The sequence below is a fragment of the Sorex araneus genome, chromosome 9 (genome assembly GCF_027595985.1).
Source record: "Sorex araneus isolate mSorAra2 chromosome 9, mSorAra2.pri, whole genome shotgun sequence".
In the NCBI taxonomy this organism is placed as follows: domain Eukaryota; kingdom Metazoa; phylum Chordata; class Mammalia; order Eulipotyphla; family Soricidae; genus Sorex; species Sorex araneus.
In genome coordinates this window covers 16,928,209-16,949,257 of record NC_073310.1, presented here as the reverse complement: position 1 = coordinate 16,949,257, position 21,049 = coordinate 16,928,209, and the positions used below count along the sequence as shown (strand labels likewise).

The 21,049-nt window shown below is 47.8% G+C and overlaps 1 protein-coding gene across 7 annotated transcripts in view; it reads right to left on the bottom strand.

Annotated features, from left to right (window-relative positions):
• Positions 1 to 8,448: 8,448 nt before the first annotated feature.
• The window catches only part of EWSR1 (EWS RNA binding protein 1), a 32,342-nt gene continuing 19,741 nt past the window's right edge, over positions 8,449 to 21,049 (bottom strand). For 4 of the 7 annotated variants that reach the window (XM_055147575.1, XM_055147571.1, XM_055147572.1 and 1 more), the window contains 10 exons: positions 20,106 to 20,286; positions 17,360 to 17,397; positions 16,793 to 16,825; positions 16,093 to 16,211; positions 12,186 to 12,315; positions 11,093 to 11,215; positions 10,224 to 10,386; positions 9,839 to 9,936; positions 9,041 to 9,293; positions 8,449 to 8,870 (listed from right to left, as the gene is read on the bottom strand). In XM_055147575.1, coding sequence (XP_055003550.1) covers positions 8,831 to 8,870; positions 9,041 to 9,293; positions 9,839 to 9,936; positions 10,224 to 10,386; positions 11,093 to 11,215; positions 12,186 to 12,315; positions 16,093 to 16,211; positions 16,793 to 16,825; positions 17,360 to 17,397; positions 20,106 to 20,286 — 1,178 coding nt within the window. In that variant the 3' untranslated portion in view covers positions 8,449 to 8,830. The other 3 variants (XM_004615621.2, XM_055147574.1, XM_055147576.1) reach the window with 2 other exon arrangements.

The following is a 21,049-nucleotide window of genomic DNA, read 5'->3' as shown; positions in this document are numbered from 1 at the left end:
GCTCATCCCCGTGCCAGAACCTCTCTGTGCCCGTAGCCTGAGGGAGCTGGTGAGTCACCTTTAGGAGGAACCTTACCGAGGCCAAATGGGGGACAGGCAAGAGAGCAGAGAGAATACTAGGCGTGAGGCCGAGGCCGTGGGACAGCGAGTCGGGCACTGCCTCGCCCGCCGCCAGTCAGTGTTCGATACCCACTTTCCCCAGATGGTCCCCTGAGCCCGCCTGGAGCGATGCCTGGGCTCAGAACGGGAGTCAGCCTAAACACTGCAGGGTGCGGCTGAAAACAAACAAAAACTGGGCTTTGAGTGTGACTGGTGGGAATGGTGAGGGTCTGGGATCAGGAATATTTGTTGAGTGCCTACTGGCTACCCGACCTCTTGGTGACCTGGTGCTAGCAGGCTTCATTTTCCAGTTTGGTGATGACTTCAGTAGTGTGTGTGTTGGGGAGGGAGGAAGGGGGGAGTTTCTCACCTGTAGTGGCCCTGAAAGTGGAAGGTGCGTCCTGCTCCAGCCCCTTCCCACCCCACCCCCCTTATGGGAGTAAGCTTCCATAATGGCTTCCACTAATTTGGCACCTACTGTATGCTAAGAAACCAAGAGTGGGGGCTGGAGCGATAGCACAGCGGGTAGGGCGTTTGCCTTGCACGTGGCCGACCCGGGTTCGATTCCCAGCATCCCATATGGTCCCCTGAGCACCGCCAGGGGTAATTCCTGAGTGCAGAGCCAGGAGTGACCCCTGAGCATCAACCGGGTGTGACCCAAAAAACAAACAAAAAAGAAACCAAGAGTGAGAAGCAGGAAACAAAACAAGCTGCACTCAGGACTCCGAGTGGCAGAGAAGCCCCCCTGGGCCGAGGTGAAGTCGGGAGAGAGGAACAGAGTGTGGAGGAAGGGCAGGAGAGGGAATAGGGCTGCAATTTGGGAGACGGGTTTTGGGACATACCTGGAGGTGCTCAGGGTCTGCTCCTGGCTCTGTGCTCTGGCGTCGTTCTCGGCAGTGCTCCAGGGACGACGCAGTGCCAAGGATCAAAGGAGAGTCAGCTGCATGCCAGGCAAGTACCTTTACCTGCATGATTATCTCCAGCGCCTAGAAATGTAGTTAGAGAATGACGCTCTCCCCTTCTTTCTCTTTATTATCTTTCATTTCACCCTTTCTGGCTTGGTTTGTTTTGGGGGCCCCTCCCAGGGTTGCTTAGGGCTTACCCTGTTTGTGCGCTCAGGAACCAGTCCTGGAGGTGCTGGGGGGCGGCGTTTGTCGTGCCAGAGACTGAACCGGGACGATCTTGCAAGGCCTATTTATTCACTTTCATATTTTATTAGTTTTTTTTTTTTTCATTTTGCAGCCCCAGTCAGGAGCTGCCCCCACCTGGTGGGAGTTGCTTCTAGCTGTGCTCAAATATGGGCCTCCTGCGTGCAAAGCATGTGCTGCAGCCCAGTGAGCTATTTTTCTGGCCGATGATGATGATAATGATTTGGTATTTGGGCCACATGCAATGATGCTCAGGGCTTACTCCTGGCTCTGTGCTCAGGCATCATTCCTGGCCGTTCTCCAGGATCATATACCATACTGGGATGGGGCATAGGTCAGCAGGCTCCAGGGCAAGCACCTTAACCTTTGTGCTATCTCTCTGGCTCAATTTTTGTTATTTACTTTTTTTTTCTTTTTGGGTCACAGGGGTTACTCCCGACTCTGCACTCAGGAATTACCCCTAGCGGTGCTCGGGGGACCATATGGGATGCTGGGAATCGAACCCGGGTCGGTCTCGTGCAAGGCAAATGTCCTACTCTCTGTGCTATCGCTCCGGCCCCAATTTTTGTTATTTTCTGTACGTGGTATTGTTTTGGGGCCACACTGGCGATGCCTGGGAGTTACTCCTGGCCTGCACTGAGGAATCACTCCTAGTGCTAGTGCTTGGGGACCATATGGGATGCTGGAGATCAAACCCGGTTGGGCATGTGCAAGTCAGACAACCTCCCTACTGTACTATCGCTTCAGCCTCTATTTTTTTTTTTTTTTTTTGCTTTTTGGGTCACACCTGGCGATGCACAGGGGTTACTCCTGGCTCTGCACTCAGGAATTACTCCTGGCGGTACTCAGGAGACCATATGGGATGCTGGGAATTGAACCCGGGTTGGCCGCGTGAAAGGCAAACGCCCTACCCGCTGTGCTATCGCTCCAGCCCTGCTTCAGCCCCTGTTTTATTATTTTCTATCCCCTTAGTTTCTGGTTTTTGGGGCTGGGGGTTTGGACCACATCTCAGTGCTCAGAGGTTACTCCTGACTCTGTGCTCAGCAGTGAGCCCTGATGGTACTTAGGCGACTGACGATATGTGGTGCCAGGGGTTCAAAGCGGGCCCAACAGCAGACAAGGCCGGCACCTCACCCGCTGACCGTCTCTCTGGCTCTCCTTGGGAGGTGTGGCAATGGCCCAGGGTTCTCTCCATGCCTGGCTGCGGTGCTCCCACACTTGGTGATGTGCTCGCCAGGGGTCACACCCCTTCCTTGTGGTGCTCATAGTCCTGGTTGTGCTGTGGCTGGAAATCACTGGCGCCCGGATCCCAGCCAAGACCTGGCCGAGGCACATCTGTGAAGGAAAGTATTGGGGACAGAACCTCGCAGCAGACATATACCTGGGTTGTTCCAGAAAGATAAGGCGACGGCAGGGGGAGAGGGTGCGGGACGAGGGGGCAGGAATGAGGGCCGGCTGGGTAGAGCTTTGTGTCCCCTGAGGACCTTGGAGGCCACAGAAGGAATTCGGGCAGGGCACAGGCAGCGTGACTTTAGCCCGGGCAGGTTTAGAGGGCTGCGGTAGGGAGTTCCTGAGCAAAGCAGGTGGTAAGAATGTGGATTCTGTCTGTGTCCGAGGGGGGTGTGACTGGTGGGTAAGTCGAGTCGTGAGCCTCTCCCAGGCTCAGGACTGCTCACAGCTGGGGAGGTGAGAACTTCTGGAAGGGGACAGATTGCGCAGGTGTGGGGAGAGGACACTTGAGTATAATAAATGCTTAATTTTTTTTCTTTTTGGGTCACACCCAGCAATACACAAAGGTTACTCCTGGCTCTGCACTCAGGAATTACTCCTGGCGGTGCTCAGGGGACCATATGGGATGCTGGGAATCGAACCCGGGTTGGCTACATGCAAGGCAAACGCCCTACCTGTTGTGCTATCGCTCCAGCCCCTTAATTTTTTTTTTTCTTGTGTGAGAGCTCACACCCGTTGGTGCTCAGGGGTTACTCCTGGCAGGGTTGGGGGACCCTGTGGGGTACAGGGAATCAAACCCAGGTTGGCTGCGGCTCCATTATAGTAAACGATTTCATTCTCAAGATAACCTGTGGGGCCAGAGAGAGACTGAGTGCAAAGGGCTGAGTGCATGGTCTGCATGCAGCAGGCACCGCCGTGACCCCCAGCACCGCATGGCCGCCCCCCACCCCAGCATTTTTTTTTTTTTTTTTGCTTTTTGGGTCACACCTGGCGATGCACAGGGGCTACTCCTGGCTCTGCACTCAGGAATCACCCCTGGCCATGCTCAGGGGACCATATGGGATGCTGGGATTCGAACCCGGGTCGGCCGCGTGCAAGGCAAACGCCCTACCTGGAGTGTGCTATCACTCCAGCCCTCACCCCAGCATTGTCGAAAGAAATCCCCAAGCAGACGCCGCAGTGTGGGGTTACCACACACACACAAAAAAAACATTCCAAAGAGGTCCACGGACCTGAGAAATTGAGCAGTGGGTAAGGCACTTGCCTTGCACCCGGCCACCCTAGTTCAGATCCCAGCACCGCACCCAGCCCTGTCAGCGCCGCAAGAAATATTGACTCCCTGAGTTCAGAGCCAGGAGTCAGCCCTGAGCAACGCCAGGGGTTTCCCCCACCCCAGCTCCTAATCGGTATATTGCGTTGTTCCCAAGAACGTTGTTATCTTCCTTTGGTATCTGTGAAGTCTGTTTTCAGGGACTTTCACCCCCACCCTCCGCCTCCACTGGACGGGGGTGAAAGCTGCTGATAAAAACCATGCGCGCTGGGGCATGGGAGATAGTGCAGCAGGGAGGGCTCATGAGGGCACCACAGGCATCTCCGGGCACAGCCTGAAGGCCCCAGCACCGCTGGCTGTGACCCCGGGTTCCCCAGCACCAGAGGGGAAGCATCGCGTTCTCGGGGCCCTGACACTGAACTAACTGCCAGCCTGCTTGGGCAGGAATTGCTGGGGCTCCTGGACCTCCTGAGCACTGCTTGGGGAGTTCCCGGACCAGAACCCCCCACTTGTAAGTGACCTTTGTGCTTTCAGCCTGGGTTGCCTGGTGGGCACCTGGAATCTCAGCCCAGATTGTGGAAAATGACAGAGCGGCTCAGTACGGTACCGGGGCTCAGGGGATGATACGGGATGCCGGGGATAAAACGCAGGTGGGCCGTGTGCAAGGCAAGTGCCCTGCTCACAGTGCTCTGGCTGCAGGCTTTGTTCCCCTATCTCAAGTCCTCTAGCTGTGACTATGACCGTTATCATCGCAGCGTCCTGGGCAGCCTCAGAAACTGCAGGGGTGGGGGTGCTCGGCTGCCCCGTGCCCTCCCCAATGCGCCCACACGCTGTCTGCGTGCAGAGGCCCCAGGTGGGCTCCGGCGGGGCCTTGGTGCCTGGAGGAGGGTGCTGGGGTTTCACTCCAGGTTCTCAGGCATGGCTCAGGTGCTGACCGGGCCAGCTCGCAGCTGTCCAGGCCAGGTGAGCTGCAGGCCCTGCCAGGTGTGCGGAGGCCTCTTAGGGCCGCCTATGCTGGGAGAGAAAAGCAGAAGGCCAGGCCCGGGTCCCCACCTGCCATGCGCACCCCGTGCTCTGCGGCCATCGTCCTGTTCGAAGGCGGCAGGATGGGGTGGCCCATGGGCCAGCTGTTGGCCCTGGCGTCCTGGTGACCAGGGGCTTCCCTGCCCGTCACTGCCCTGTCACAGTTCCCTAGCCCCAGAGCCTTCTCCCAGGTGGCCTTTGTCCCCGTGTGGGGCACATCTTAGTTTCACCATTGGCCTCACGACCTTTGCCCAGGTCTGTAAGATGTGGCCTGGCCCGCCGAGGAGACAGTGTGGAAACTTTCTAGTGTGAGTGACGAGGAGCACGTGAAAGGTGTGGGTCAGGGCGTGGGACTAAGCAGGCGGCAGGAGGGATGGTGGGGGGACGAGGGACCTCGCCTTTTCTGCGGCCGTCGTTTGATCCTGGGCACCGCGTGTGGCCCGCTGAGCACTGCCAGGGGGTCTCTCGAGCAGAGCCTGGAACAGCCTTTCAGCAGCCCTGGGTGTGGCCCAACCCTTCCCGTTCCCACCTCTTGTCTGGCTGCTCGCCCCAAATTAGACAAGACTTTTCAAAGCTTTGTTTGGTGGTGGGGGGGGTGTGCGTGTGTGTGTGTGTGTGTGTTGGCCTGTCATCCTCCTCATCCTTACTCCAAGCCTGGGGTGTGTGTGTGTGTGTGAGTGTGTGTGTGTGTGTGTCTTTTCAAAGCTTTATTTGGTGGGGGGGGGGTGTGCATGTGTGTGTGTTGGCCTTTCATCCTCCTCACCCTTACTCCAAGCCTGGGTGTGTGTGTGTGTGTGTGTGTGTGTGTTGTGTGTTGGCCTTTCATCTTCCTCACCCTTACTCCAAGCCTGGGGTGTGTGTGTGTGTGTGTGTGTTGTGTGTTGGCCTTTCATCTTCCTCACCCTTACTCCAAGCCTGGTTTGTGTGTGTGTGCGTGTGTGTTGGCCTTTCATCCTCCTCACCCTTACTCCAAGCCTGGTTTGTGTGTGTGTGTGTGTGTGTGTTGGCCTTTTATCCTCCTCACCCTTAATCCAAGCCTGGTGTGTATGTGTGTGTGTGTTGGCCTTTCATCCTCCTCACCCTTACTCCAAGCCTGGCATGGCCTGGGAGTGGTGAGGGGAAGGGGGGCAGGTGTTGGGTCACCCCTGGTAGTGTTCAAGGCTTACTTCTGACCCCTGCTCAGGGGTCACTCCTGGCGGGGATTGGGGGACCATATGCGGACAGCGGATATAGCAGGTAAGTAATTTGTCTTGCACACAGCCAACCTGGGTTTGATCCTTGGGCACCCCAGACGGTTCCCTGAGCCCTGGCAGGAATGATCCCTGAGTACAGCTAGGAGTATGTCCTGGGAACTGCCAGGTGTGGCCCCAAAGCAAAACAAAACAAGTTTCGACAGTCTTGTCTGTCCTGGCCCCATCCGGGCAAAGGTTGGGGGGCCACTGGGGCAAGGCAGGCACCCCACCTGCTGTGCTATCTCTCTGGCCCCTACCCTTTGTTTCTGAATTGATTTGGGGAGGGGCCAGAGCCATAGTCCAACGGGTAGGGCACACAGCTGACCTGGGTTCAGTCCCAGGCACAATATATGGTTCCCCGAGCTGCCAGGAGTGAACCCTGGACACAGCTGGGTGTGACCCCTGCAAAAGTTTGCTTCGGGGTCACACCCCGTGTGGTTTAAGTACTCCTGCCTCCATGTGCAGGGGCTGTGCCAGTGCCAGAGATTGGAGCCGGGCCTCCTGCATGCAAAGCACGTGCTCAGCTCTGAGCCATCTCAGTCCCCACACTGTAGCCCCCCGCAGTGCTCAGGATCGTACGTGACACCAGTGATTTGGACCAGGGTTGGCGGGGTGCAAGGCAGACACCTTGGTCCCCGGCCCAACTTGTTGCCGCCTCTCGCCCAGGACTAGGGAGCTTGGTTTTTTTTTTTTTGCTTTTTGGGTCACATGCACAGGGGTCACTCCTGGCTCTGCAATCAGGAATGACTCCTGGTGATGCTCAGGGGACCCTATGGGATGCTGGGAATCGAACCCGGGTCGGCCGCGTGCAAGGCAAACGCCCTACCCGCTGTGCTATCGCTCCAGCCCCCAACTGTTTATTTTGGGGCCACACCTGGCAGTGCTCAGGGCTTACTCTTGGCTCTGTGCTTAAAGATCACTCCTGGCAAGGTTCCGAGGACCAAATGGGATGCCGGGGCTCATACTCTGGTCAGCTGAGTGCAACTGCCTTACCTGTGTACTATCGCTTTGGCCCCAAATAGGTCTCTCTTGTTTTGGGGGGCCACACCAGGTGATGTTTCTATGCTGGCACTGGCCCCAGTATGGTGGGAGGGTGGCTAAGTAGTGAGGCCTGGAGTCTGGCCTGAAGGGCTGCTCAGGAAGCAGAAAGCAAGGGACCTTGGAAACTGAACATTCTGTTGGTCCCTTGAAGTTTGTCAGTGAGACTGGTTTCAAATAGCTTTTACAGGGGTTGGAGTGATAGCACAGTGGATAGGGTGTTTGCCTTGCATGTGCCCGACCCGGGTTTGATCCCCAGTATCCCATATGGTCCCCAGAGCGCCAACCAGGCTAATTCTTGTGTGCAGAGCCAGGAGTAACCCCTGATCATTGCTGAGTGTGATCCAAAGAGAAAAAAAGAATCCCTAAAACCAAAATCCAAGTAGGTTTTACAGCCAGAGATGGCTAGAAGCACTGAAGTGCATGCTTGACATGCAGGAGGCCCAGGCACTACATAATTACCCAAGCCCTGCTGGGTATGGTGCCCAAGTCAGTAAATAAAAGGTTCTAGGGTAGGATGAGAAGCTGAGGGTTAGTTTTCAAAGGTGAGTGCAGTGCATATTCACCAAAGAAATTTGTGAAACTCGGGACGGGGATACTGCGGGCCCCACAACTCTTACCAGCACAAAAATAGAGGTTGGATCTCTATATAGTAGAGCTGGTAGGGGACTTGCCTTGCACACAGCCAACCTGGGTTCAATTCCAGCACCCTATACGGTGCCACTGCCAGGAGTGATTCCTGAGCACAGAACCAGGAGTAAGTCCTGAGCACAGCCATATGTGGCCCCAAACAAAGAATGAACAGGCTGGAGTTGGCCACATTAGGTACTTCCCCAACCAGATCCTGGTCATTGGAAACACTCAGGACTGTTATATAGGGTTTATCCCAGACCCCTCAAGTCTACAGGAGTTTGGGCCTGGGAAGACAGCTACTGGAAGGAAATAATTGTGTATCCACTGCCAAAGAAGTCATTTTTCTAACCACATTTTATTGCCAGCGATACTCAGAATTAATCCTGGTGATTCTCGGGGAACCATGTGGGACACCCTGGATCAAACCCAGGTCAGCTGTAAGCAAGGCATAGGCCTACTGTACTATCGCCCTGGCCCCTATAACCGTATTTTAAAACTAAAAAGGTTTGAATCTCACTACTTGCAAGGTCCCTAAACGATACCAAATCACAACAAAATCAAGGAACAAGCATAGCAGTTTCGATCAGAGCTACCTGCCCCCATGTACAGAGATCAAAGTCAAAGTGACATTCTCTTTTCCTTAAAGCTTTCTCTTTCTGATTGTAAGAGAAAACTGAACAAGCCTTTGACCCGCACAGGACCACATCCTGGTGGATAGGTCAACGCACTCACCACGCAACATGCAGTGACTTTGGAACAGAGGCCGAGAAGGATGACTGTTTATAAACATTTGTAATTTTATTTAAAAAAAAAAAAAGAAAAGAAAAGAAAACATCACAAACCATGAACATTGTTACAGTTAGAGGCCCTCTTGGTTCTCCACAATGATACTGAGCATGCTCACAAAGGGTTCCCATTGTTTAGTCTTTAGTTAAACAACCATCTTTTAAAAGAAGGAAAAAAAAAAAAAAACTCAGCACACTACCATTTAACTTGTTTTAATGTTTCTTCACAAATGGTGAAAAATACTAAAGTACAGACAAGGAATAATCATAATGTTGTGGCCAACATTATAAATATGGAATTATAAATTTAAAACATTTTCTGGTTTAAAAAATAAATCTGGTAGTCAATGCAGCTCTTCGGGGTCTCTGCGTCTAGTAGGGCCGGTCTCTGCGTTCCTGACGGTGCTCGCCTCTGTAAGCAAAAGGGGCCAATGGGTTACCCTGGGGAAAGGCAAGGAGACCCCTCTTGCAGACTAGCCCCAGCTCAAGGATGAGCTTCCAGCTCGTCCCCAACCAGAACCCCTTTGCACCATCTCTAACGTCCGTCCCAGTAACACACAGCTGTTTGTCCCCATCACATACTTATCCATTTTTCCAGGGCCTCCACGGCCGCCTCTTCTTCCTCCCATCTGTTCCATCAAAGGCCCAGGGGGTCCCCCAGGGCCACCTCGTCTGCCTCCACCAAAGCCACCTCGATCCATGCCCCGGCCACCACGGAAGCCACCTCTGTCTCCTCCACGACCACCTCTGAACATTCCTCCAGGACCCCCACGGTCCATGAGGCCACCTCTTCCTCCCCGCATACCACCAGGGCCACCTCTGCCCCGGTCACCACCTAAGGAAAAGTAAAAGGACACAGTAAGTGACAGAACATAGACTAGGTATATGCTCGGATGCTCAGGATCGGCTGCTTTTCCCAGAGCAGAAATGCAGGTATGTAACTCAGTCTAATTATCAGGGCACTGATAAAACTGGTGGCACAATAGCTTACAGAAATCCAGTTCTGGGGCCAGAGCAGTAAGTGTAGTGGACAGGGCATTTGCCTTGCACAGAGCAGACCTGGGTTCCATCATCCCATATGGTTCCCCCTAAACTCTCCGGGAGTGATCCTAGAGCAGAGTCAGATTTAAACCCTGAGCACCGCTAGGTTAGTTAAAAGAGTTGTCCTCTTTTTTTAGGCTAGAGAGATAGATAGTACAGTGGGTATGGTGCTTGCCTTGCATGCAGTCAACCCAGATTCAACTCATATGATCTCCCGAGTCTGTTAGGATTCCTGAACACAGAACCAAGAGCAACCCAGAAATAGGAGTAACTACTGAGCATAACTGGGTGTGGTTCAGGAACAAAAACAAAAGTTAAACTCACAAAATCTGCACTTACCCGGAGGTGGGAAGGGTGGCGGGAGAAAACCTTCAGGCTTTGGGGCTTTACACTGGTTGCATTCTGTTCTCCAGGCAAAGTTCTGGTTCCCACATCCCCTGCATAAAATTAAACCACCAAGTGAACCAAGGAAGACGAACCAACCAAGAGGAGACTTGACATCTGAGCAGACAAGTTATCCTCTAGCCAGCTTCACCGCACTTGGTCCCAGGAAACACAACCATTACTAGATTTGTCCATAGAAATGCCACCTCAGCAGCAACGCACCACGGGATCCCCCAGTTTAGGCCTCCACCCCACCCACCCACTGGGTTGTTACTGATCTTGTCCAGAATGAGAGGGTGAGGGGAGATGGAGGGATCAATTTGCCAAGAGAAGTACATACGGATTGGGGCACTGCCAGTCTCCAGCTCGATGTTGGACATTTCCTCCTCCTGATGGATTCCCTCGGGAACCCCGAGGCCCTCTTGGGGGAAAGCCTCCTCGGTCTCCTCCTCGGCCTCCCATGCGACCCATAGGTCCCCCTGGGCCTCCTGGGCCCCCTGGACCTACAGGAATAAATAAAGTCGTCTCTATATGGCACATCTTCTAACAGTCATCTTCTATTTTCTATAGAAAAGGCATTCATAGAAGTAAAGTGCTGCCAGAACTCAGAACGCCATCTGCCCTGGCTCCTTCACTCTACTGCCCCGAGCTGAGCTGCGTTTCCATGCCCATTACTTCAGATGTTCCCAGGTGAAAGCCCACAAAGCATAGCACTGTGTCTCCACGCTGCTGAGTTTCTGCTATTTCAGGGGGATCATGTGATGTTGGGATTCAAACTTGGGGTTCTGCATGCAAATCTTATGCATCAACTGTGAGTTATCTCATGACTCTCTCCACACCATTTAGGCAATTTTGGTATTGGGGGGACTGAATTTGACAAATGCCAAGCTGTATATCCCTGGCCTTTAGATTTTTTTCCCCCCATCTACTACTTAGCTTTTGTTTTCGGGCCACACCTGGCAATGCTCAAATGACTGTAGGGACGGGATTGAACAGGAGCATAAACCATGTGCTCCAGCACTCATCTTTCTGCTCCTTTTATACTACTATTTGGGTGTCCCCACCACCCCACACACGGAACTGTTCCAGGGACTGAACCCTGGTAGGCCACAAGCAAGGTAAGTACCCTACTCGCTGCACCACCTCTCTGTCCCCTAAACACTTCTATAGCAACACCGTAGTAGAAAGCAGAAATTGTGCACTGAATACCTCCACGAAGCGGTGGTGGCATTCCGCGGCCCTCACGGGGTGGCATTCCACCTCGCATGCTGTTCATTGGAGGCTTCTTCCGAGCAAGAGAAACTTTAAGTTTGCTTCCTTGAAAATCTTTCCCTGGAACAAGATAATACAACATCAATTACAAGTTCTGACACCACCCCGGGAACTAAGCAAAGCTAGCTTAACTCCTTTTTCTTTCTTTCTCCAATGCCATCCTCTCCATTCATGCCTCCAGTGTGTCTTCCCACTATGTTCTCTAAGATCTTTCCGGGCAAGGCTTGTTAAAACGTTTTTACAAGACACTTAAAAACCTCTCTAAGAAGCATGGTTCGTACTGACACCCTTGCCCAGTGTGGGGTCAGAGCAGGGACAAGATGAGTAAGCAGCGGTGAAGAGGAGAGCCTGCATTTGTCCTCTGACACTTAGCTTCAAGGCCCCTTAAGTTTATCTCCCTGACGCCACTCTGAAAAAGAAAATTTTTCTGGCCAGACCTAGGTATCATTGTACTCAAGGATCACTCCATCTGGGGTGTTGGGGACAGAACCTGTATTGGCCATGTGCGCTGGCAAGTACCTGCATTGGCAAGTACCTACTGCTCCAGTCCCTCCCTTGAAACAGTTGAGGGCCCTCAACGTAGTGCTCAGGGAACCTGGGTGATTCAATCTAGGGCCTGAGGATACAGGCCTTTAGGTGCTGGGGACAAACCAGCCATCCCCGCAGAATAGTGAGGGAAAGGAAAATGTGTGAGATGCCCGTAAACAGGAGCTAATATGAACTTGGTCCCCCCTTCCCCTGACTTCTGCATTATCTTTCTGCCAGCCCCATTCCCAACCACCATTTTTGGTTTTTGGCCCACGCCCAGCAGTGCTTACTTTCTGGGAGTGTTGGAGGGAGCATTTGGTGCCAGGGATCAAACCTGGTACTCCTGCAAAGTACGAACTCAGCCATTAAGCCATTTCTGCAATCCACAGCACCCATCTTTATGGAAGGCTGACACACTGAATGTTTCCCTAGGACACTCCCCATGCCTCAGAACAAACGGAGCTGCAAGGCCAGTAAGCACTCTATTGACCTAGTGTCTTACCATCAAACCACTCCACGGCAGCCTTTGCAGTTGGCGGGTCTTCATAGGATACTGTGGCATCACCTTTGGGCTTTCCGGTTTCCTTGTCCAAGTAGATATGAATCATGGGTTGTCCAGTTCTTTTGTTCATCTAGACAAAAAAAAACAGTACAGTTAGGTTGACTGTAATCTAGCTTTTTTTTTTTTTTTGGGTTGGGGAATGTGCAATTAACGGAGGGGAGGAGGGGAAGATAGTACAACAGTAAGGGAGCCTGTGTCCAAACCAGGCTGGAACCCTAGCACCACACAGTTGCTGGAGCACTGCCAGGGTGGCCTAGGTATCCCTGGCACTTTCAGGGCCCAAGCAGCATCACATCCTTGGGCTTGCACTGAACTCCTGGTCTAGCTAGTTGAGAATTGCCAGTGGTCTGGAACCCCAGATTTAAACAAAACAATCCAGAAGTCCCTTAACCACATTTTGGGGGGAGGTGTGGGAATGGTTAGATCACATCTGGCAGTGTTTAGGAGAAACTCCTGGTGGTATTTGGCAGGAATGTACATGGTCCTGGGGGCTGAACAGGGGTGGCTGCAGGCAAGCTAAGAGCCTTACCTCCTGCACCATCTCTCCAGCTCCAAATGCAGAACATTTTCTATATAAACTCATTCAGCGGAATGTCAGTTTACCTCTAAATGAAACAAACTTATTATTTCATAGACTCCTACTAAAAATACTTAGATAATTTCCTCTCCTTAGATGTTTTATCATAAAAAACAAAACTGGGTCGAGATAGCACACCACATAGGGTGCCTGTCTTTCATGTGGCTGGCCTGAGTTTGATTATTCCCTGGAAGCCAAATGGTTGCCCGAGTCTGGTTTTTAAATCTTCTATTTCACACAAACTTTTTTTCTTGGGGAAACATGTGGTGCTGGGAGTTGTATCAAAACTAGAGCCTCCGGGGGGCTGGAGCGATAGCAGAGCAGGTAGGGCATTTGCCTTGCACACGGCCGACCCAGGTTAGATTCCCAGCATCCCATATGGTCCCCTGAGCACGGCCAGGGGTAATTCCTGAGTGCAGAGCCAGGAGTAACCCCTGTGCATCGCTGGGTGTGACCCCCCCAAAAAAGCAAAAAATATAAAAAAATTAAAGAAAAAAAAAACGGTCAAGGGAGCCAGAGAGATGCTTGAGTGCGGCCAATCTGCATTTGATCCACATTGTGCCTTGAGCACCACTGGGTGTGGTCCTAAAACAAAAAAGTTTGGGCAAAGGATGTAGCTTAGAGGTAGAGCACTTGCATCTGTGAAACCTGGGTTCAATTCCCAATATTGCAAAGGGGAAAAAAAGTTGTAACTGCAGAGGTTGAAATCCATTCCTCTGTCTAAGTAGCTCTAACAATTTAAGGACGGGAGAGAGTATAGCATGTAGGGCACTTTGCCTTGAACGCAGACAACCTGGGTTCAATCCCTGGTATCCCATATAGTCCCCTGAGCACTGCCAGGAATGATTCTTGTGCAGAGTGCTGATCCAGGAGTAACCCCTGAGCATCGCTGGGTGTGACTCACCAACAAACAAAAATATTTTTTAAGAAGGGAAAAAAAAGTCACTTTAGGGCTGGGGTGCTAGTTCAAAGAGCTTGGATGCTAGACCATATGATCCGCACGCAGGAGGCCCATATATGACCCCTGGCACGCATGGTCCTAAAACACTGCCAAGAGTGGACTATGAATCAATAAATCAATAAATAAATCTTTTTAAGAAAGCTAAAAATTAAACCAATGAAGGTTAACAAGACTTTAAAGGACAAAGATTTAAATAAATGAAGATATATGTAAGTTCATGGGAGAAATGAAGACTAGTTGGTATCTGGGAAAATGTTTTAGAAATTTGGTAAACATTGTATTTTAAATTGCAATTTAAAATACATCTTATAACTCCAAATAATAAGACTGAGTGTTTTTTTTTGTTGAAATATTGAATGTAATCAAAGTAAAGTGAAAGAAAAGTTAAATTCACAGTTACATGGAAGGGGTGGAGGGACGGGGGAGTATACTGTGATTCTTGGTGGTGGAATATGTGCACTGGTGAAGGGATGGGTATTCGAGCACTGTATAACTGGGACTTAAACCTGAAAGCTTTGTAATTTTCCATATGGTGATTCAATAAAAGAGTAAATAAAAAATATATATATCTATGAGGCTAGAGAGATAGTATGCAAGGTGTTTGCTTTTACACATGGTACCCTACCCACCAGCAACTAGGTAGAATTTTAAAGTAGACATTGATTTAAAAAAAAAAAAAAGTTGACAAAATACAAGGCACTACAAATTGATCCCACAACGAAAAGATTGCTGAGTCCTTCGGGCTGGAGAGATAGCACAGCGGGTAGGGTGTTTGCCTTGCACGCGGCCGACCTGGGTTCAAATCCCAGCATCCCATATGGTCCCCTGAGCACCGCCAGGAGTAATTCCTGAGTTCCTAAGCCAGGAGTAACCCCTGTGCACTGTCAGGTGTCACCCCCACCCCAAAAAAACATTCTAGTTATCAAAAGAAAATGAATAAAAGAGCCACGAACTACTATAATTGCAACCAGAAGGATTAGCAATCTGACTAAAAAAAAAAAATTCACACGTAAAACAAGTAACTACCCAATGAAAAATGAGTGTAACACATAAACAGGTGTTTCATAAGATAAAATGTATGCAACTGTAACAGGTACCCCCAAATTCTGCGCTTGTGCATCTAGAGGACGCATCCAGCTGCAAATGGGTGTTCTCTAACACCCTGAAAGACCCACCACCGTTCCAGTAGCTCAGACCTCAACTTCCTCATCTGAGGACAGTCATCAGGAGTAAGCAAATGAGCATTGCTGGGTGTGGCCCTATAAACAATATAAAAACCCACTTTCCTTTAATTTGCTACAGTTCTTACCCCAGCACCTTTGCTGTGCTATATTCCTCAGTTCATCCAAGTCTTTTCGTTCTTCCTTTTTTACTTTACCCCATAGCATTTGTAATATATAAATCCAAGGATTCCTATCAGTTTTGTTCTAAAATCGCTTAATGACTACGCTGAAAAATTATGTAAATTTGAAATAGCCAAGATATTTCAATAACCCAAATGCTCAGTTACAGATGAATGGATCAATAAGCTGTGGTATATATACACACAATAGAATACTGTGCAGCTGTAAGAGCAGAATCATGTCATTTGCTGCAGCATGGATGGAGTAAGAGCAAATCAGTCACAAGGAGAGAAGACAGCTACAGAATGATCACTCAATGTGGGACATAAAACACACAGCACGCCTCCGTAACTGAACGGGAGAACTAATCCACACAACTGAGTTCTCGGGGGTGTATTTTAAAAGTGAAGGGCGCTGGGTACACTGCTGACGGGGGTGGTGCTGGAATAATGTACACAGGGAACCATTATTAACAGTATAATAAATTATACAGTATAATAAATTATACTTAATTAAAGAAGTTTGAAAACACAATTATGTAAAACAAAGTATCAGGGGCACACCTATGATGAGAAGTCAATGATAAAATACAATCTGGAAGGGGGGAGAAGCAATAAAATGAATATGAAATATGCCAAGTATTTAAAATTAGGTCTTCATAAAGTTCTACTCCTTAAGCTGTGAGAAATAGATGCATCAATGTTCATTATTTTAAAATTTTCACACAAGAAAGCTGATAAATTACTTAAAAAAAAAAAAAGAAACCCACCATGCATTATCAAATATGCTTAAATTGTTCAGTGTTTCTTTTTCATCGAGGGGGAAGATGGCAGCCCCCAAACAAAGGTATGTTCATGAAGCTGGGCAACTTCCCAAACTTCTCTAAATACAACTACTCTTAACATTAATCTAGTAAAAATGCAGTATGTGCTTTGAAGTTCTGCCAAATCCTATGGTTTTACTTACTTTAACAACTCCACACTGCTTAAAGAAGTCTGCCAGATCATCTAAAGTCACATTGTCATTTAATCCTTGCACATAAATCGCACTGTTGTCAGAATCTTCATCTGGATCTATAGGTGGGCCTTCATGAGAAAATTGAAAAGGAGTTATGTAGTATAGTTTATTAACCCACTGGTCCCTACTATTTACTATTAAAAGACACTACCAAAAATGTTATAGGACCTTTTGATGTTTTTAATTTTTAGATTTTTCTTTTTTTTTCTTTGGTTTTTGGGTCACACCCGGCAATGCACAGGGGTTACTCCTGGCTCTTCACTCAGGAATTACCCCTGGCGGTGCTCAGGGGACCATATGGGATGCTGGGATTAGAACCCGGGTCGGCCGCGTGCAAGGCAAACGCCCTACCCGCTGTGCTATCGCTCCAGCCCCCTAATTTTTAGATTTTTCAGGTCAAACCCAGCAATGCTCAGGGGTACATAAGGGATGCTGGGGACTGAATCCTGCTTGGCTAAAGCAAATGCCCCAGTCACTGTACTACCTCTCCAGCCCCTTGATTTTCTTTTAAATATTGTAAGCAGACAGTTGTGATAAAGCTCCAAACTGACTCTGAAAGTAAGAACATCGGACGGATCCCTGAGGCTGTTAAACTGTAGTACACACTTCTATGTGTATAGTACATGACAAACATTGAAGGAAAAATTACCTAGATCAAGATCTGGTCCTTCATCCATGGGTCCTGCCAACCAGGAAAGATCATATAAAATATTATTAGTGCACGTCTTGCAAGCTACAAACCTTACAAACACACATAGCTATCTACTATACCACCATTTGATGGGGCTTCATTAAATTCAAAATGACCCGCACTGCTAAAATGGAGCAGCGCTCCTTTAACATTTGTGAAAGGTTTGCTAGGATTTGCTTTTTCTTTGCTGGTTTGCTTTTAAAACCATTAACCAAATACACTCAATGCTTATGTGCCAAATTAGTGTTAAATTTAAGTAAAAAAATTTCCTCCAAATAAACCACATTTAAAAAATGTATTCTCCCCCATATTACAGAAGCAGTTGCTCAATACTTCAAGTTACCCTTTGTTTTGTAACCATAGGTTAACCTTATTACCCCTAAGACAATGCCGGCAGTACCCATTAGTCTCTTTTGTATAGATCATTTTTAAACCACTTATGAAACTAATAAAAAATTATAGTTTTCTAAAAACTGACTGTATTTTTTTTTTAAACACTATCCATGGTAATACTCAAAAACTTACCACCAGGCTTATTGAAGCCACCTCGCTCTCCAGCGCTGCTGGGGGGATAAACGAAGAAATGAAGGCCTTTCCCTTTAAAAGCCAGTACCGCTCTGAGCCTTGGGGGGGGCTCGTGGGGAAGAAGGGCACTGGCTAAACACATCTCCAAACAATGCATCTCTCTCATCTTGTCACTATGCCTTTCTTCAGGGCAGCTTGCTCAAACTTCCTTTATATACAACCTTGCTTGTCTGATTGTACACACCAGTGTGGTTGGTTCCTTTCATTTCGGGGACTGGTATTAATAGTGCAATACTTGGCAAATTAAAGGGGGGGGGGGGAGAAAGGATCACAAACATCCACCCCATCAGCTGAAGCAGGGAGAGCTTGGTGTGGAGAGAAGTTAATTGTTAGAAGGAAACTTTCCATGTTCATAAAGGTGCACCCTCAATCTCTCCCGCAGGAGAGCAAAGTGAGGCCTGGGTTTCCTAACAAGTCACAGTATAGTAAAGCAGGAGACAACCACACACATCAGAAGACACATCCAGCCAATCTTCAGCATAAAGCCATACATTTCAGGAGACTAATGGATTTAACAATTGCTGTGGAAAGAGAATTTACAACAAGTACCAAGGCTCAACAGTCTGGGGGTGCAACTTTATAGACACATCAATTGAGAATGATGGCAGTATAAAATTACTGCCTTACATATTTTAAAGGGGGAGAGAATACAGATTGGATTTTTTTCTTCTTTAAAATTAAAAGCACTCCTCAGTGGGAGGCCAAGTATTTCTAACCAGTATTGCACCTTTAATACCTGGATATACAATTTCAAGCTGTTGCATGCAGCTTTGTTTCCTTTTTAAAAGTACACACCATAAAATGTTCTTTCTCTTTAAACACAGTTTACACTTTAATGTTATACAATTCTAGAGTATTATACCTCCTCTGGTTCATTACCAAACAACAAGTATGCAGTTACCAAAGTTACAGAAGGATTCCATTTATACAATGAATACATTTTGTTAAAAATATTCTATGTATATTTTTCCTCTCCATATGGACACCGTGTCTAGTCCCACTTTTCATTATGCTGCCGGCTGAGTACTGAGTACGGGTACTTTTTAAGTATTGAAGTGTATACAAGGCTCTCACTTTGTAACCTGTAGCATATAAATGCGACAAAGCATGTTAAAAAGTTTCCACGTTTAACAGCCAATGAAAATATCAAAATACTGAGGCAATGAAAAAGGGCATGTTAACAACATTGAGTGCCTTACCTGTAGAAGACACTGAAAACCATCACCACACAATAAAAAAGAGGGGAGGGGTAGTCCCCTTGCCCTGTTCCCAAAGGGTCCAACAGTCTGCTTGACAGTCTGTTGAGAAACCTCTGGGGAAAGCCATGATGCGTTCTATGGCTTCAGGAGAGTTCTCATCCAGAATGAGGGAGCCTCTCTACTAGCAAAATTAGAATGATTACTTCTGGAGTATTAAAATGAATAAACTTCATATTGTTTTTCAGTTGAAAGATACTAAGAAAATTCTAGGTGATTGGAGACGTGATGATAGTAATTTCAAGTGTCTACATCTATATAAAAACATCCATAAAGAAGTGAAACCTTTATGATGGAACGAAATTCTCCAAATCAGAAAACTAATTTTACTTTATGCCAAATCAGTCATATTTTTTGCATGTTATAAAATTATTTTCCAATAAAGATTTCACCAAAAACTAAGTTATGCAGAATATTCAAATTATATTTTTAATAAGCACCTTTCTATAGTTTACTGACTTGCTAACACGCAAGTTAAAGATCAATTTTAAATGATTTAATTTCAAACTTTATTCTTTAACAAAAAAATTGTCCAATTTTCCCTAACAATTCGCACAAAATCCAACTTCTACTCAATGTAACATTCTGCATAACTTTTTTTTACTAGTTTATATAGGGACAGAACACACACAGAACTAATCCTTCTGGATTATGTTAACCATCAACATTATACCTCACCTTCATCAAAGTATAGATACCAGAAAGGGAAGAGGGGACGGGACAAGGGAGGGGAAGGGCAGGCACAGGTAGCAGGGTTATGTTATTGATCTAAACAAAATTTTCTAAACCAGATTGTGCCATTAGTCAAAATGGTCAAACCGATTTAGACTTCTCAATTATCTCCAATGGGGCGTGATCCTACAACAGACATTACTCTGAAAAAAAAAAACGATGGTATTTTTCTTTGTAATAAGTGCACCTCAGTTCATAATTCATGGGTTATGGGACCAAGATCATCATTATATTCAACAGTTCTAAGTACAAACAGAAATTGGGGACAAACATCGTGGAAAACAGCTGCAATCCTTTTCTGCAGTATTATATACCAGGTAGTCAAGACAATCATTCAGAGGCAATTAGTTAAACACCTAGGGTTGTTAGAAGGGTTGTGTGTGTTCCATCCCAAGTATATTACCCGTAGAGGCTTTTAACCTCTAGAAACCATGAAGGGAACTGAAAGCTCTAGATTCAAAACCATTCCATGTTTTCCCCAACCCAGCAAGGTAGATTGGCAGGAAAAAAGCAAACTGCCACTTAATTATATAATGCCACAAAGATGTCATTTCCATGTTTTAAAAGATGGCTTGGGCTCAACAGATTGTCCATGGAAATGTAGGATAAATTTCTTATGTCTTTCAGTCCCTTCTTTCCATTGAAAAATCCTATGGATGAAACAAAATTAGGTAAAAGGAGAAAAGGTTTGCTCTTACCCCATTCCACCGCGTCCTCCTCCCCGCCCACCTCTGCTCATGCCTCCACGATCAAATCCCCCTCTTCCCCTGCCCCGGTTATCAGGGCCACTCATGCTCCGGTTCTCTCCTGGTCCGGAAAATCCTCCAGACTCCTGCCCATAAACACCCATGCTACTGGGGTGGTCCTGTCGGAATGAACCTGAGGAAAGAGTCACATCTGTAAGCCATGGACCAACATTTATACAAGGCCTGTTGTAATTTCTCCTGGATCACAGAATTCTCAACTGCCAAGCCATTAACCAATATACAGTATTCTTTCTTATCTTTAATTTAAATAAAAACTGCTGTTTCACCCAAGCTAAAATAACTTTATATACAGTTACACTAGAGTAAATCTCTCCCCAACAACAAAACCCTCTGGCAAGCAGCTTACAGAATTTTGTATCCAAAGATGCCTTCATAAGTTATTTCTTTAAGCTTTACTCACAACAAAAAAACAGGGAGAGATTAACATTTTAGATTTCAGCATGTTGTTAAGTGTTGGGCTCTACCAGGTAGTGCTGGCCCTTCCACTGTCATTATCAAGACATGCCCACAGATTAAGATTCAACATTGAAATATGATCCACAGAGAAACTAAATCATGAAGGCAATTTTGGTCTCTTTACATTGAAATATAAAGATTTAAATTTGGTGGTGGTAGGTTTCTATGAATGTAAACCAAAAAACATAAGCATTCACTTGACCATCAAATTTCCAGTAGCCCTCAAAGCTACCTGCTCATTCTAAATGAGATGAGCTGGGCCGGACTTAAGGAAGCTGGCTGCTTCACTCACTGCCACAGAACCTTCCCAGAGAGAAGGGCTGGCAATCTAAAAACATTTTCTCTGGCAGGTGGGGGGAGGGGAGAAAAAAAAAATTTTTTTTTTGGGGGGGCAAGGCACACTAAACTTACACTTGAGA